Source organism: Monodon monoceros, unplaced genomic scaffold (genome assembly GCF_005190385.1).
Source record: "Monodon monoceros isolate NGI ecotype Baffin Bay Population unplaced genomic scaffold, NGI_Narwhal_1 Super_Scaffold_16, whole genome shotgun sequence".
Classification (NCBI taxonomy): Eukaryota; Metazoa; Chordata; class Mammalia; order Artiodactyla; family Monodontidae; genus Monodon; species Monodon monoceros.
This window is the reverse complement of record NW_021703772.1, coordinates 6617517-6629981: the sequence shown is the minus strand read 5'-3', so window position 1 is coordinate 6629981 and position 12465 is coordinate 6617517. Positions and strand designations below refer to the sequence as shown.

The 12465-nt window shown below is 51.1% G+C and overlaps 2 protein-coding genes across 2 annotated transcripts in view; both read left to right on the top strand.

Moving 5' to 3' along the window:
- The window catches only part of LOC114896998 (UDP-glucuronosyltransferase 1-3-like), a 52099-nt gene extending 46232 nt beyond the window's left edge, over positions 1–5867 (top strand). Inside the window, exon 2 of the mRNA XM_029225612.1 lies at positions 5826–5867. Within this exon, the coding sequence (XP_029081445.1) occupies positions 5826–5867 (42 nt within the window). The remainder of the gene's footprint in view (positions 1–5825) is intronic.
- A 248-nt stretch (positions 5868–6115) lies between these two features.
- Positions 6116–12465, top strand: part of MROH2A (maestro heat like repeat family member 2A) — a gene marked incomplete at its 5' end in the record, with an annotated part of 34939 nt that continues 28589 nt past the window's right edge. Inside the window, 3 exon segments of the mRNA XM_029225611.1 lie at positions 6116–6334; positions 9964–10095; positions 10274–10436. Of these exon segments, the coding sequence (XP_029081444.1) occupies positions 6116–6334; positions 9964–10095; positions 10274–10436 (514 nt within the window).

The window sequence follows — 12465 nt, the reverse complement described above, 5'->3', positions numbered from 1 at the left end:
TATACCAGGATTTATTTAACCACTACTTCCTGGTGTATTCACTTTTATTTTCTTTGAGAAAAAAGACTTCACCGAATATCCTAGTAGCTGAGTCTTTGTACATATTCATGACTATTTCCATGGGAAAGTGCCTTACAACAAATAAATGGTTTTCTGTTTCGGTTCCTTTTTTTTTTTTTGTGGTACACGGGCCTCTCACTGCTGTGGCCTCTCCCGTTGCGGAGCACAGGCTCCGGACGCGGAGGCCCAGCGGCCATGGCTCACGGGCCCAGCCGCTCTGCGGCATGTGGGATCCTCCTGGACTGGGGCACGAACCCATGTCCCCTGCATCGGCAGGCGGACTCTCAACCACTGCGCCACCAGGGAAGCCCTTGTTTCGGTTCCTTTGAGGTGAGGATCCACAGGCAAGGAGTTTATCTGGGAAGTGAAGGAAACCCTGAAGGGGAGTGGAGAGCAGGATGGGGAGTGATGACCACCAAGAAGGCAGTTCTCTGTGGGCAGTGGGAACTGAATCCTGCTGGTTGACACTGGGAGCCAGTGCAGAAAACATGCCAGACTTACCCAGACCGGAGGGGCAAGGCCCTTGGGGATCTGAGCACTTGCCCCTGTTGGTGATTGGCTGCTCCCAGGTGGTATTAATTTCCCTGCGCTTCCAGTCGGCCACAAGAGCAGGCAAGGAGGGCTTTAAAACCCAGAGAGATCCCACCGGAGAGAAATGCAGGTGTGGTGTTGGAGGTCAGGCCCTGTGCACTAAGAGATAAGAACACAGGGATCTGGGTGGGGCACTGATGCACGGTTACCTTGGGCAAATGGTTTGAGATATTCCCAAACTGTGCCAGAGAGGTTCAATCAGTGAAGGAGCCAGGTTCTCACACTCCCTTCAGTATAAAGTATTATCTTGAAAAAAGAAAGTATCAGTTTCACAGGCAAAAGTGGGATTTTGTTTTTAATTGCCTGTTATTATTATTAAAGGTTGAATTTTTTTTTTTTTCAAGCTCATGAGCCATTTGTGTTTCTTTTTTGGAGAGTATCCTTTGCCTGTTTTCCTGTGGGGTGTATTACCCTGATGAGTTTTTTTCAACTTTTTTCTTGTTTTCCTTCCCTTTATTTTTATTTTTTAAATAAATTTATTTATTTATTTAGGCTGCTTTGGGTCTTCGCTGCTGTGCGTGGGCTTTCTCTAGTTGCGGCGAGAGGCGGCTACTTTTTGTTGTGGTGTGCACGGTCTTCTTATTGTGGAGGCTTCTCTTCTTGCGGAGCACGGGCTCTAGAGCGCAGGCTCAGTAGTTGTGGCGTATGGGCTTAGTTGCTCTGCATGGGATCTTCCCGGACCAGGGCTCGAACCGTGTCCCCTGCATTGGCAGGTGGATTCTTAACCCCCGAGCCACGAGGGAAGCCCTTGATGCTTTGTTGAGTGCTTACTGAATCACTGAAAATACCCTCCTGTCACGTGCATTTTTTTCTTCCACTTGTTCTTTAATTTTGTCCACACCTTTGTTTGTTGGTTTGTTTTTTGCTTTGTGTTACATGTAGAACTTTCAAATGTGTGGGCTTCAAATTGGAAGACTGGGGTCATGGCTAGCTAGGATTTCTCCTGACCCCAGCCCAATTTATTCCTTCCCTGGGTGGCTTTTGGAACACAAGCCATTCACACCCGTTCCATCCCACACCTCTGAGCCCCATGTTGATTCGTGGACTATGTCCCCCCTCCTTCAAGGTCCTTCCCGGTCGACCCAGGGACCACCTCCCAGCCTCACTGCCCACGCCTCCCTGCTACTCCACCCCTCACCCCCCCAAGCCCCAGGGACCCCGAGCTGCTCTGACCTCCCCCAGTTGATGCTCCTGTGCACCTCTGTGTTCCTAGTTGTTTTCTTTGTTTGTTTGTTTGTTTGTTTTTTTGGTACGCGGGCCTCTCACTGCTGTGGCCTCTGCCGTTGCGGAGCACAGGCTCCGGACGCGCAGGCTCAGCGGCCATGGCTCACGGGCCCAGCCGCTCCACGGCATGTGGGATCTTCCCAGACCGGGGCACGAACCCGCGTCCCCTGCATCGGCAGGCGAACTCTCAACCACTGCGCCACCACGGAAGCCCCGTGTTCCTACTTTTTAGACCCTCTTGTTTACAAGAGAGAGAACCCAACTTGGGATATCTTAAGCAAAAAAAGAGGTCATTTTGTAAGGAGACATGCTTCTTAAGGGTGAGAGGCTCACGGCCAAGCAAGCCTCCAGAGGAGCTGAGCTGAGTGGAGCCTCTCTGGCCCCCTCCCGTCGCTGCATGCTCTGGACGCCGGCTTTAGGGCTCCCTCTCCTCTCGGCCTTCCCTGCTCCTCATTCCCGGCAACCGTCATCCCCAAGACCCCACAGGGGACTGACTGCATTCTCTCTTGCCCGGAGTTCCGAATTACTGTGAGAAAGAACCTGATTGGCCTAGCTGGATCACGTGTCCACTCCTTGTCTAATCAGGAGTGGTGGGGGAGGGATTATAGACGGAAAAACGCGGCCGCCAGGACCCTGTAACTATGACTCTGTGGGTCAGGGAAGCGGGAGTCTTGTGGGCCGGTAAGGTGCCCCCAAATGTGTTCACTGTATACATACTCTATTTCCATTTTTTCCACTTTCTTACAGGCCCTTCCATGCACTTAAGCTCACAGGTTTCTACAAATACCGTGTTTTCTTTTTTTCAGGTTGGTTCCCATATAAGCAGATGTGGGAAGCTCAGTTGAGTGATAGCACTAAGAGTGGCTGAGTTTATTAGTGCATTGTATGTGAGTCCTATATTACTGTCATACTCAGAAAAAAACTATTTTCATTTGGAAAACCAAGCAGAACCCACTTCATTCTCCTGGATCTCATCCTCTTAGCATCCTCTCTAGATAACGTGTTTGGGGCACCTCACTTTTGGCCATGGCGTACACTCACCATATATGTAATAATAATAGAAAAGGACCCCTTCCTCCACCCCTTCTGATAGCCATGTTCTTCACAACGTCACATTGCAGCTCTTCCTATCAAGAGGGAAATCTATATCCCCACCCCTTGAGGCCGGACTGGCCTGTGACCTCCCTTGGCTGTTAGAAGGTGGCAGAGGTGAAAGGTACAGTTCAAGTCTAGGCCCTGAGACGCCTTGGTGTGTCGGCCCGTTCTCCTGGAAACCTGCCCAGATGCTCTGAAAACAACCTGGGCCAGCCCTGTTGCATGATGGGAGACATGGTTCCTGATCACCCTAGTCACTTCAGCCAATAGGAAGCCAACTGCTAGGCATGTGTGTGAGGCCATCTTAGACTAGCCAACCCTCATCTAACCCACTGGCTACCACAGAGGCATGAGTGACTCCAGTTATGCTTGACTGGACACAGCCCAGATCAACGGAAACACCTGGCTGACCCATAGACTTGTGAACAATAATAAACTGTTGTTTTCAGTCATTAAATTTTGAGGTAGTTTGTTACACAGCAACGGCTAACTGATACATTCACTTCTGGCTCTGAGTCCACAATCTTTCATGTGTTGTGTCTTCAGACTCTCAGAGGGCAATGATGTGTCCTACCCACCTCTGTATCCACCACAACATGGAGAGCCAAGCTTAGCTGCATGGTGCAGGCACACAGTCAGAGCCTGTGGGATGGAATTGCAGCCATTTCACTGAGTAATCTTTGAAACAGAAAAGAAGGCCCAGAAGGGAGTGGGAGGTAGGGCCAAGGGGACTGTGAAAGAAGGGGCATGTTATAACTGCCTTCTGGTGTCTGTTCCATCATGGTTTACATGTCTCCAAAGGGCAGACTGAGGAAAAATGCGTGAATTTTGCGAGGATGAGTGTTTGGCACTAACTACATAGAGGAAGCTCGTTTTCTAACCACCGGGATTCGGTGAAGTAGAAACGGGCTACTGAGGGTCATGACCTCTGGGGTATGAGAGGTGACAAGCAGAGGCTGAGGAGCTCCCTCTTGGCAGTGTGGACAATGGGAAGTTAAGTGGGAATTTTAATTAAGCAGTCTTAGATCTAGGTGGCTCTGGGTCTTGATCTGTTGTCCTGTAATGCCTAGAAATTCATTATTTTATTGCTCAGACTGTTGACCGGGACTGTCTCTCGCAGCTACAACTGACAGAAAAATCCTTTGAGCCCCACTTTTGGTTCAGGGAAACAGTGTCACTGCCCTGTCTTTCTTTGAAATTCTTTATCTTCAGGAGGAAAAAGGATCTGGGAGCTTTTATCCCTCAGTGTTGACATCTGTGTTGATGTTTGTCAGCCCTTAAGAAGTTGCTGATGTCAAGAGAGCCCCTTGAGAGGAGCGATGAGACCTGCCAAGGGGGATTTCTCATTAATCATTAGTTTTCAGCGTCCAGAAGAGAGGGAGAAAAGGCCCTTCCTAACCAAGTGTAGCTATCGATCACTGTGTGACAAATTACCTAAATGTAGTGGCTGTCAGTAGGGCCACACTGCCCCATCCCGCAAGCTGTCCAGCCCTTGGGGAAGAGAAATCCTCTTCTCAGGACCTCTCTGTCACCCCCATCTCCTCCAGCTGCCCAGATCATACCTCCCCACCCTGGGCTCCTATCACTACATCCCCAGGGGACTTAGCTGTGAATCCCCCCCTCTATTTCCTTTCCCCAAACAGACCACCATACCTCACCCCACATATGGGTGACAGAAATGTTGATTAACAACATAATGTGGGTTTTTTAAATCCCAGAGCCCTGTGCACTCCTCAAAGCCCTGGGTTCACAGAGCTCAGGGAGACAGTTGGATCTGAGAGTTCCAAGGGTCTGGGACCCAACGGTGATGATTCTAGTGAAACCCTCCCACCCTGTCAGGGGACCTGTTCCCTGCCTGAGTTACGACTGAGGAGCCCGAAGGTCTCACTCCTTTGTCAACCCAACCTGCCATTGTCCACGTTACCATTGATGGGTATCAGGCAGAGAATGGAGCTTTTTCTTGTGGTGTATTTTTGTTCCATCCAGGAGAAAACTCTGAGAAAAGGTCAGTGTTTAGGTCCCAGACTTGTTCCTTAAAGGAGGAGGAAGGAAACACAGGATGGTGAAGGGCCCTGGGAAGGAGTTTGAGGAACTTGGGACAGGAGGAAAAAGAATCTGGGAGCTTTTATCCCTCAGTGTTGATGTCTGTGTTGGTGTTTGTCAGCCCTTGAGAAGCTGCCGATGTCGAGAGAGCCCCTTGAGAGGAGCGGTGAGACCTGCCGAGGGGCATTTCTCATTAATCATTAGTTTTCAGTGTCCAGAAAAGAGGGAGGAAAGACCCTTCCTAACCAAGTGTAGCTGTTGATCACTGTGTGACAAATTACCTAAAGGTAGTGGCTTAAAATAACACCTGTTTATTATGCCACAGTTTGCGTGGTCAGGAGTCTAGGCTTGGCTTAGCGGGGTCATTTATTTAGGGTTTCACAGGCTGCACTCAAGATGTTGTCTGGGCTGCGTCCTTTCTGGAGCTTGGTCCTCTTCCAAGCTCATGTGGCTATTGGCAGAATCCAGTTCCTTGTAGTTGTAGGACTGAGGCCCTCAGTTCCTTGTGACATGGCCCCCTCCATAGGCAGTTTATATCACCACTGTTTACTTTTCAAGGCCAGCATGAGGATCTCTCTCCAGTCTGCTAAGACGTAGTCTTATATGACATAATGTAATCATGGCAGTGATTGCATCATGGGAGGTTCCCATTGCTTTTGCCATATTCTATTGGCTAGAATATGGGTCTAACCAAGTCATGGGTTCCTCCCACACTCTAGGGAAGGGGGTTATACAGGGTGTGACTCATGGGGGGTCGTCTTATGGTGGGATGACACACCAAGTATTTTACAAATCTTATTATCTCAAATTAGCTTGAGGAAGAGATTGGCAGAAGCATCAACAGAGTCAAATGAGGACGTGTCAGAGGAGATAGAGGACCTGGAACCTCTGGAACCAGACGACAGTGGTAAGAAAGTCACCCCCTCCCTGCACTCCTGCCTCATTTCGGCCACTAACTCCTGGAGGGCAAGTCTTGGTCAAGATCTCAGTTTCTCCATCTGTACAGTGGATAGGAAGGTCCCTGCCCAATCATGCCCCAGGCAGAGCTAGAGCTGTGCAGGTATCAGGGAGACCAGAGCACAAGGAACAAGCCCTGTAATGGTCATCTCGGCATCACACCTGTGCCACCTTTGTCTCACGTACCTTCCAACAAGTCACAAACCTCCTCAACATCATGGACAGCGAGTCAACCAAAACGGACGCTGCTGGGGCAGGTCCTGACATGCGGAAGATGCTGGCCTCAGTGATCATCAGGGAGAGGGCCGCCACTGAGCCCTCTGTGGTGATGGACGCTCTCATCCGCTGCCTGCAGGTACCAGAGGTAGGACCTCCTCTCCCTCAGCCGTTTCTCTGAGCCTGGCCACCTGTTTGCGTGTCCGTCCCCTGCTTAGCACACATTCACTGATTGTTGTGGATGTAGGCTAGGTTCTGGGGTACAGACAATGACCAGACTATGAGGGTCTCAGCCCTGGAGGCCCAAATGGGGCCTGGGCCACTCACAGGTTTTCAAAGCTCCTCGGTATTCTGACGCAGTGGGTTTGGGAGTCACCGTTCTAGAGCAGGTGAGCTGAGTTGCAAAGATGTTGAGCAGGGGTGAAGCAGGTGGATGTGGGGGAACAGAGACACACCAGATGCAAGGTGCAGGGGTGCTTGGCCAGTGGAGGCTGTTTACTGGGGCAGAGGCTGGGGTAGAGATACTGATGGGAGTGATGGAAAATGAAACCGAGATCATGGTGGGCTTTGTACGACAGGGTAGAGTTTGGACCAGAGCATCAGTATCCCCTGAGGACTTGTTAAAACTTCAGATTTCTGGGGCCCATCATGAGAGTTTCTGATTCAGTAGGTATGGGGTGAAGCCCAAGAATCAGCATTTCTAGCAAGGTCCCAGGTGACGCTGCTGCTGGTCTGGGGACCACACTTGGAGAGCTGTTGAATTTTAGACTATTCTTGAGCTTTTGAGAGTGGGTAGAAGAGCAGGTCCTTATAGGAATTCTTAATAGCAAGTTTTATTTTATAGAAAGAAGCTACGTGGCAGCCTTGAGGGAAGTCGGGGTCCAGGAGCATAGGCAAAGAATTTGCAAAAGTCTTTTAAAACATAGGTTTTATTATTATTCAGGTATAGTGAGACCAACAGCCCAGGAGATGATTGCCCTTGAAAAGATGGTCTGTTACTCACAGATCCCAAGAGGCAGGGGCACGCCATGCCATGCAGGCCCACAAGGAAGAACCAGAGTCGGGCGGGAGGCAGAGGGAGCAAGGGGGAAATGTACGCAGGAGCGTTTATTGTGGCTTCTGTAGGGGAAGATCCGGCGAGGCAGGATGAGCAGACGTCGGATTGGCTAGTGTGGATAATTTCAGTGAGGTCTGGGGTGTAGGGGCCGCCCTGAGTCATCTGGTGCCTGGCCCTGGGGTGATTAGAGCAGGTGTATAGTGGTCCAGAGCATGAGAGCCTGATAGAAGAGGTGGTGGCTGGTACGTGGAGCCTGGATTGCTTGCTTGTATTTGACAAGCTTGCTCGTGAGTGGGTGAGTTGTTTGCCATCTCTAGGAATTGACTAACCCTGGGCAGTCTCTCCAGGGCCCACAAGGCCGCAAGAAGTCAAAGCATCAGGAAATATAGAAAAATTTAAAAACCACGGTTAATACCCAGGCCACGATAAATGATCAGTGGCAATAAACAGATGATAAACAAGTAGGCATATTTTGTAACTTGACCTGTGTTCAAGATTTTAGTTATTCTTTAACTAGTGAAGGAACCAGTAAGAGTTAAAATCTGTTAAAATGACAATTTTACTTATAGAGATTTACATTCTTTACCAGACAAAGTTCCTGTTGTCACGAACAGGAATCATTTTCAGCGTCAGTTTCCTAAAACTTACCTTCTATCTCCGTGGAGACGTAGCATAGCCTAGACTATCACAGGCGATCAAAGGCACACACTCCCACAGGCCGGATGATCCTGCAGGGGCAGCCAGACAGCACCAAGCCCGCCTCTGGGAAGCCACCCATGCCTGTTTTATGCCAGTTTCCAAGTCTTTGACAGTTTTTCTCTTGCGCCCGTAAATATTCTCCAAAGATTAATTTCGATCCCAGAAATTAGGCTGGGCGTATTGTAATTTGCCTGGCTGTTTACATATCTGCAGCAACAGTGTTAGCTACGCATCTAGGCTTCCTTGAGTTTGCCTTGAAAATCTAGAGCGTGAATTCTCAACGGGGTGATACTGCTCCAAAGCAGGTAAAATTGGTTCTTGCGGCAGTGGGGGTGGGGGTTGGCGTGTTTTTAGTTTTTGATGTACAAAGCACAGATATGTATACTCAGCTATATTATATCTTTGTGGTATTACATTTTCATGGTGGGGGCAATTAGGAAAAAACACTTAAGAAGGCTCCTTAGGGGACAATAAAAAAGAAAAAAAATGAAGAGGTTGAGAAAACAAGGGCCATCGGACTAGGCAGCGAAGGCCACACGGTTCTCTTCGGTCCAGGAGTTTTCATGAGGAATCTCTCACTGGGGTTTACAAGCCTCTATTACTTGCTATATCGAGACTGGGAAAGAAAGGCCAAGACTCTCTGTACTGGATGTCATTCATAGAACGTATAAATTTCATTGACTTCCTTTCCTCTTGAGGTCCCCAAATTTGCTAAGGTCTTGACTGTTGGTAAGTGACCTCCTTACCAGCCAGGGGAGGGGGCCATCTTCCCAGAGCGTTTTGCAGGTAACAGCCCCCATGGAGAGGAGTCCACCCTTGTGACAAGAGCTATCTAAGAAGCAAAATAGATGATGTCCTCTTGGACTTGCAAGAGGGTCAGTGCCAAATCTGTGGAGGACCCTGTGTGCTGACCATTTGACACCTGCCTAGCTGAGTATGCTGGGCTGAAAACAGTGGAGAGAGGACAGATTTGCAGGCCACGCTGACAGGGCCAGTTGGATGAGCCTGATGGGAGGAAGGGAGCGGGTGGCGTGAGAGATGGCAGAATCGGGGTCAGAGTCTTAGGCAGTTTCAGGATGGTGGGGTCATCGACCAGATGAGGCAATGATAATTCTGCATCCAAATCCAATGTGTGGGTGTTCCCCCCGCCACCAAATAATTCTCTGACACCAGCTAGGTGTGCTACAATTTAACTCAATTCTGACACTGTCTACCTGGAGATAGTGTCAGATCCCAGAGGTTAAGGGCTCAGTCCCATAAGACGACCCCACCCCCGCCCCTGCTTCAGATGCCAATCGTAAGTTTGGCCAACTGGCTATGGTTTGGAGGTTCCCATGACCTCCTCCTTGGGTTCAATTAATTTATGAGAGTGGCTCACAGAACTCACAGAAACATTTTACCTACTAGATACTAGTTTATTTTAACAGGATATAACTCAGGACCAACCAGAAGGAAGAGACATATAGGGTGAGGGTTTGGGAAAGGGCGTGAAGTTTCCAGGGCCTCTCTGGGCACGCCACTCCTGCCAAATCTCTGTTTGTTCACCAGTCTAGAATCTCTCCGAACCTTGTCCTTTTGGGTTTTTATGGAGGCTTCATTATCTAGGCATGGTTGATGAAATCACTGGCCATTGGCGATCGATTCCACTTCCAAAGCCTCTCTCTTCTCCCCGGAGGTCAAGTGGGTGGGAATGAAAGTTCCAATCCTCTAACCAGATGACTGGTTCTCCTGCCAACCAGTCCCCGTCCTTAGGTGTGGACCAAAAATCACCTCAATATAACAAAAGACACCTTTGTCACTCTCATCACTTAGGAAATTCCAAAGGTTTTAGGAGCTCTGTGCCAGAAACTGGATGAAGACCAAATATAAATTTCTTATTATAAATCATAATCTCGCACTGTTTGGGAGGAGGACCCATAGGAGGGAGGATGTGTGACTTCGTGTGCTCCGGCAGGGCCGGGTCCCTCGCAGCCTCCACTGCCCCGTCCAGGACCTTCCCACCCGCCATACTCGTTCCCCAGATTTCCACTCAGGGCAAAGTCAACATCTACAGCGTCCTGCAGGAGGTTCTCCAGCAGCAGGGGGAGCTGGAGGAGTGCTGCGTCCAGAGGCTGGTCACCATCGCCTCCAAGGAGATGAGGGAGATGCTGCAGGTAGTAGAGCCCTGCCGCCCACCGACCCAGGGGCTGGGCCTTGGTAGGTGCGGCCTGGGATGCCCGAGGCCCTTGTCCAGTTACCTCCCGGGGCAGGAGTACGCTGAGCAAGCCCAGGGGAGCCCAACAGGGCTGGAGCAGGTGGTGACGCCACACATCCCTCTCCCGTCCCCTGGAGGTGGAGGGCTACGTGAGGGCAGAGGTGGCCAGCGACACCTTGGTGGCCCTGTCCCGAAACCACTTCAGCTTGGTCGTGTATGAGCTACAGCACTGCCTCAGACCCCTCAACCTCGCCGAAGAATTTGTCATCGTCACCCTGGCGAAGCTGGCCAATGGCAATGGTAGGGCCCGTGGGGCCTCAGCCCCAGTATCTGACCCCTTTAAGACCATCCCGTGTTCCTGCCGGGCCTCTGCCCTTGTCTTTGCCCCCACCCCCTTACATTTCTCTCTCTTATTACCTTTCTCTGGCATTCCTCCTTTTCATCTTTGTGTGTCTCTCTGTCCCTCTCAGCTGCCAAGATTCTCTCTCTGTGTTTCTGCCTCTCATTTCTGTATCTTTATTCCTGTCATCCCTTCTCTTCGAAATCTCTCTCTCCTCTCTCCCTCTCTGGCCCCGTTCTCTCACTTTCTCCTTCCCTCCCTTCCTTTCCATTCCACGAACATGTGCTGAGTGCTTGCTCCATGCAGGCCTTGGGGTGGGTGCTGGGCCACAGGTGAGTAAGACACCGTAAACCAGTAAACAAGAAAACAGATAATCATAATATGAGATGGCAGTTATGAAGAGGACAGCCAGGGGGCTTTTTGAGATCAGGATGAGGGCAAGAGGACCTCATCTCTGTGGGGCCCTCATTAAGGTGGCGATGCTTCAACTGTGACCAGAAGACTCAGGTGATGATTATCTGTGTGAAGAAGTAGATGAGGGAGCCATCCTGCACTGAATGTGCAAAGGCCCTGTGGCAGGAGAAAGCTTGGTTTCTCTGAAGAACTGAGAGGTCACTATGCCCGGAGCTAGAAAGAGGGCTGTGATGGGTGTAAAATGAGCTTGGAGAGTTAGGCGTGGCGAAGAGTCTGGACTCTTATTTAAAGGCACCAGGAAGCTACTGAGGGATCTTAAGCTGCAGAGTTGCCTGCCGAAACTTCCAGGAAGCCCATTCTTTTTTTTTTTTTTTTCGCGGTACGCGGGCCTCTCACTGTTGTGGCCTCTCCCGTTTGCGGAGCACAGGCTCCCGGATGCGCAGGCTCAGCGCCCATGGCTCACGGGTCCAGCCGCTCCGCGGCACGTGGGATCTTCCCAGACTGGGGTGCGAACCCGCATCCCCTGAATCAGCAGGCAGACTCTCAACCACTGCGCCACCTGGGAAGCCTCCCAGGAAGCCCATTCTTGCTGTGGTGTGGACGGAGAGGGGGTGGGAGGTGTGTAACTGTGAGGTGTCTGTGGCTCAGGCTGGGACTCATTCGGCAAGTGGAGGACAGACGTGAGTAGTAGATGGGGTTCTGGTTGGCGGACTTGCCGATGGAGTGTGTGTGAGAGACAAAGGAACAGGAGGACCCAAGAATGACACTCGCGTTTCAGGTTTGAACAGCTGCATGTATAGTGTGTTCATTTCCTGAGACCGGAAGCACTGGGGGAGAGAGAACTTAGGGCTCAGATGAATTTCTTTTGCGTGGATTGAGTTTGCATCCCTTGAGAGATGTCCAGGTGGAGAGGTCATCAAGGTCATCAAGCGGGAAGCAGAGTGCAGAGGGCAGGGGGCCTCGAGTGTACGTGGTGTCCAGAGTTGTTGTCACCGAGGGGGTGAAAGTACAGGGAGGAGAGAAGAGGGCCAGCACCTAGCCCTGAGGAACCCCGGACCCGAGGAGGCTCAGGGGGGACTGAACCGGAAGATCTAGGAGCAAGCTGAGGGCAGTGTGGTGTCCTGGAGCCTGCGAGAAGGAGAAGGACTCAGGAAGGGCCCAGGGGCCAGTCGTGGCCCATCCTCCTGGGGCGCCTGGGAAGATGAGGCTGGAGGCGGTGGCTTCCTGGGGACGGAGGCTGGTCGAGAGGGGGCAGACGAGGGATGGGGGCAGAGGCAGTGAAGGCAGGAGGGGAAAGAAATGAGATCGTGGCTGGAGGGGCTCTGGGGGCAGGGCGGGCGGGGCCTGTGTGTGGGCTGATGCCAGAGCCAGGAGAGGGGCAGAAATGGGGGTTCAGCGGGTGACGGATCTGAAAGGGGAGCTAGTGGGAGCGGGGCTGGAGGTGAGTGTGGTCTGTCGCCGCTCCTCTCTCTCTCTCCCCCTCCCATTGCAGTTTCCCTTCTTTCTCTGCTTTCTCCTGATGCCTGTTGCCTTTTCACTTTCTCACTCACAGCCTCTGGTTCTTCATCCCAGAAC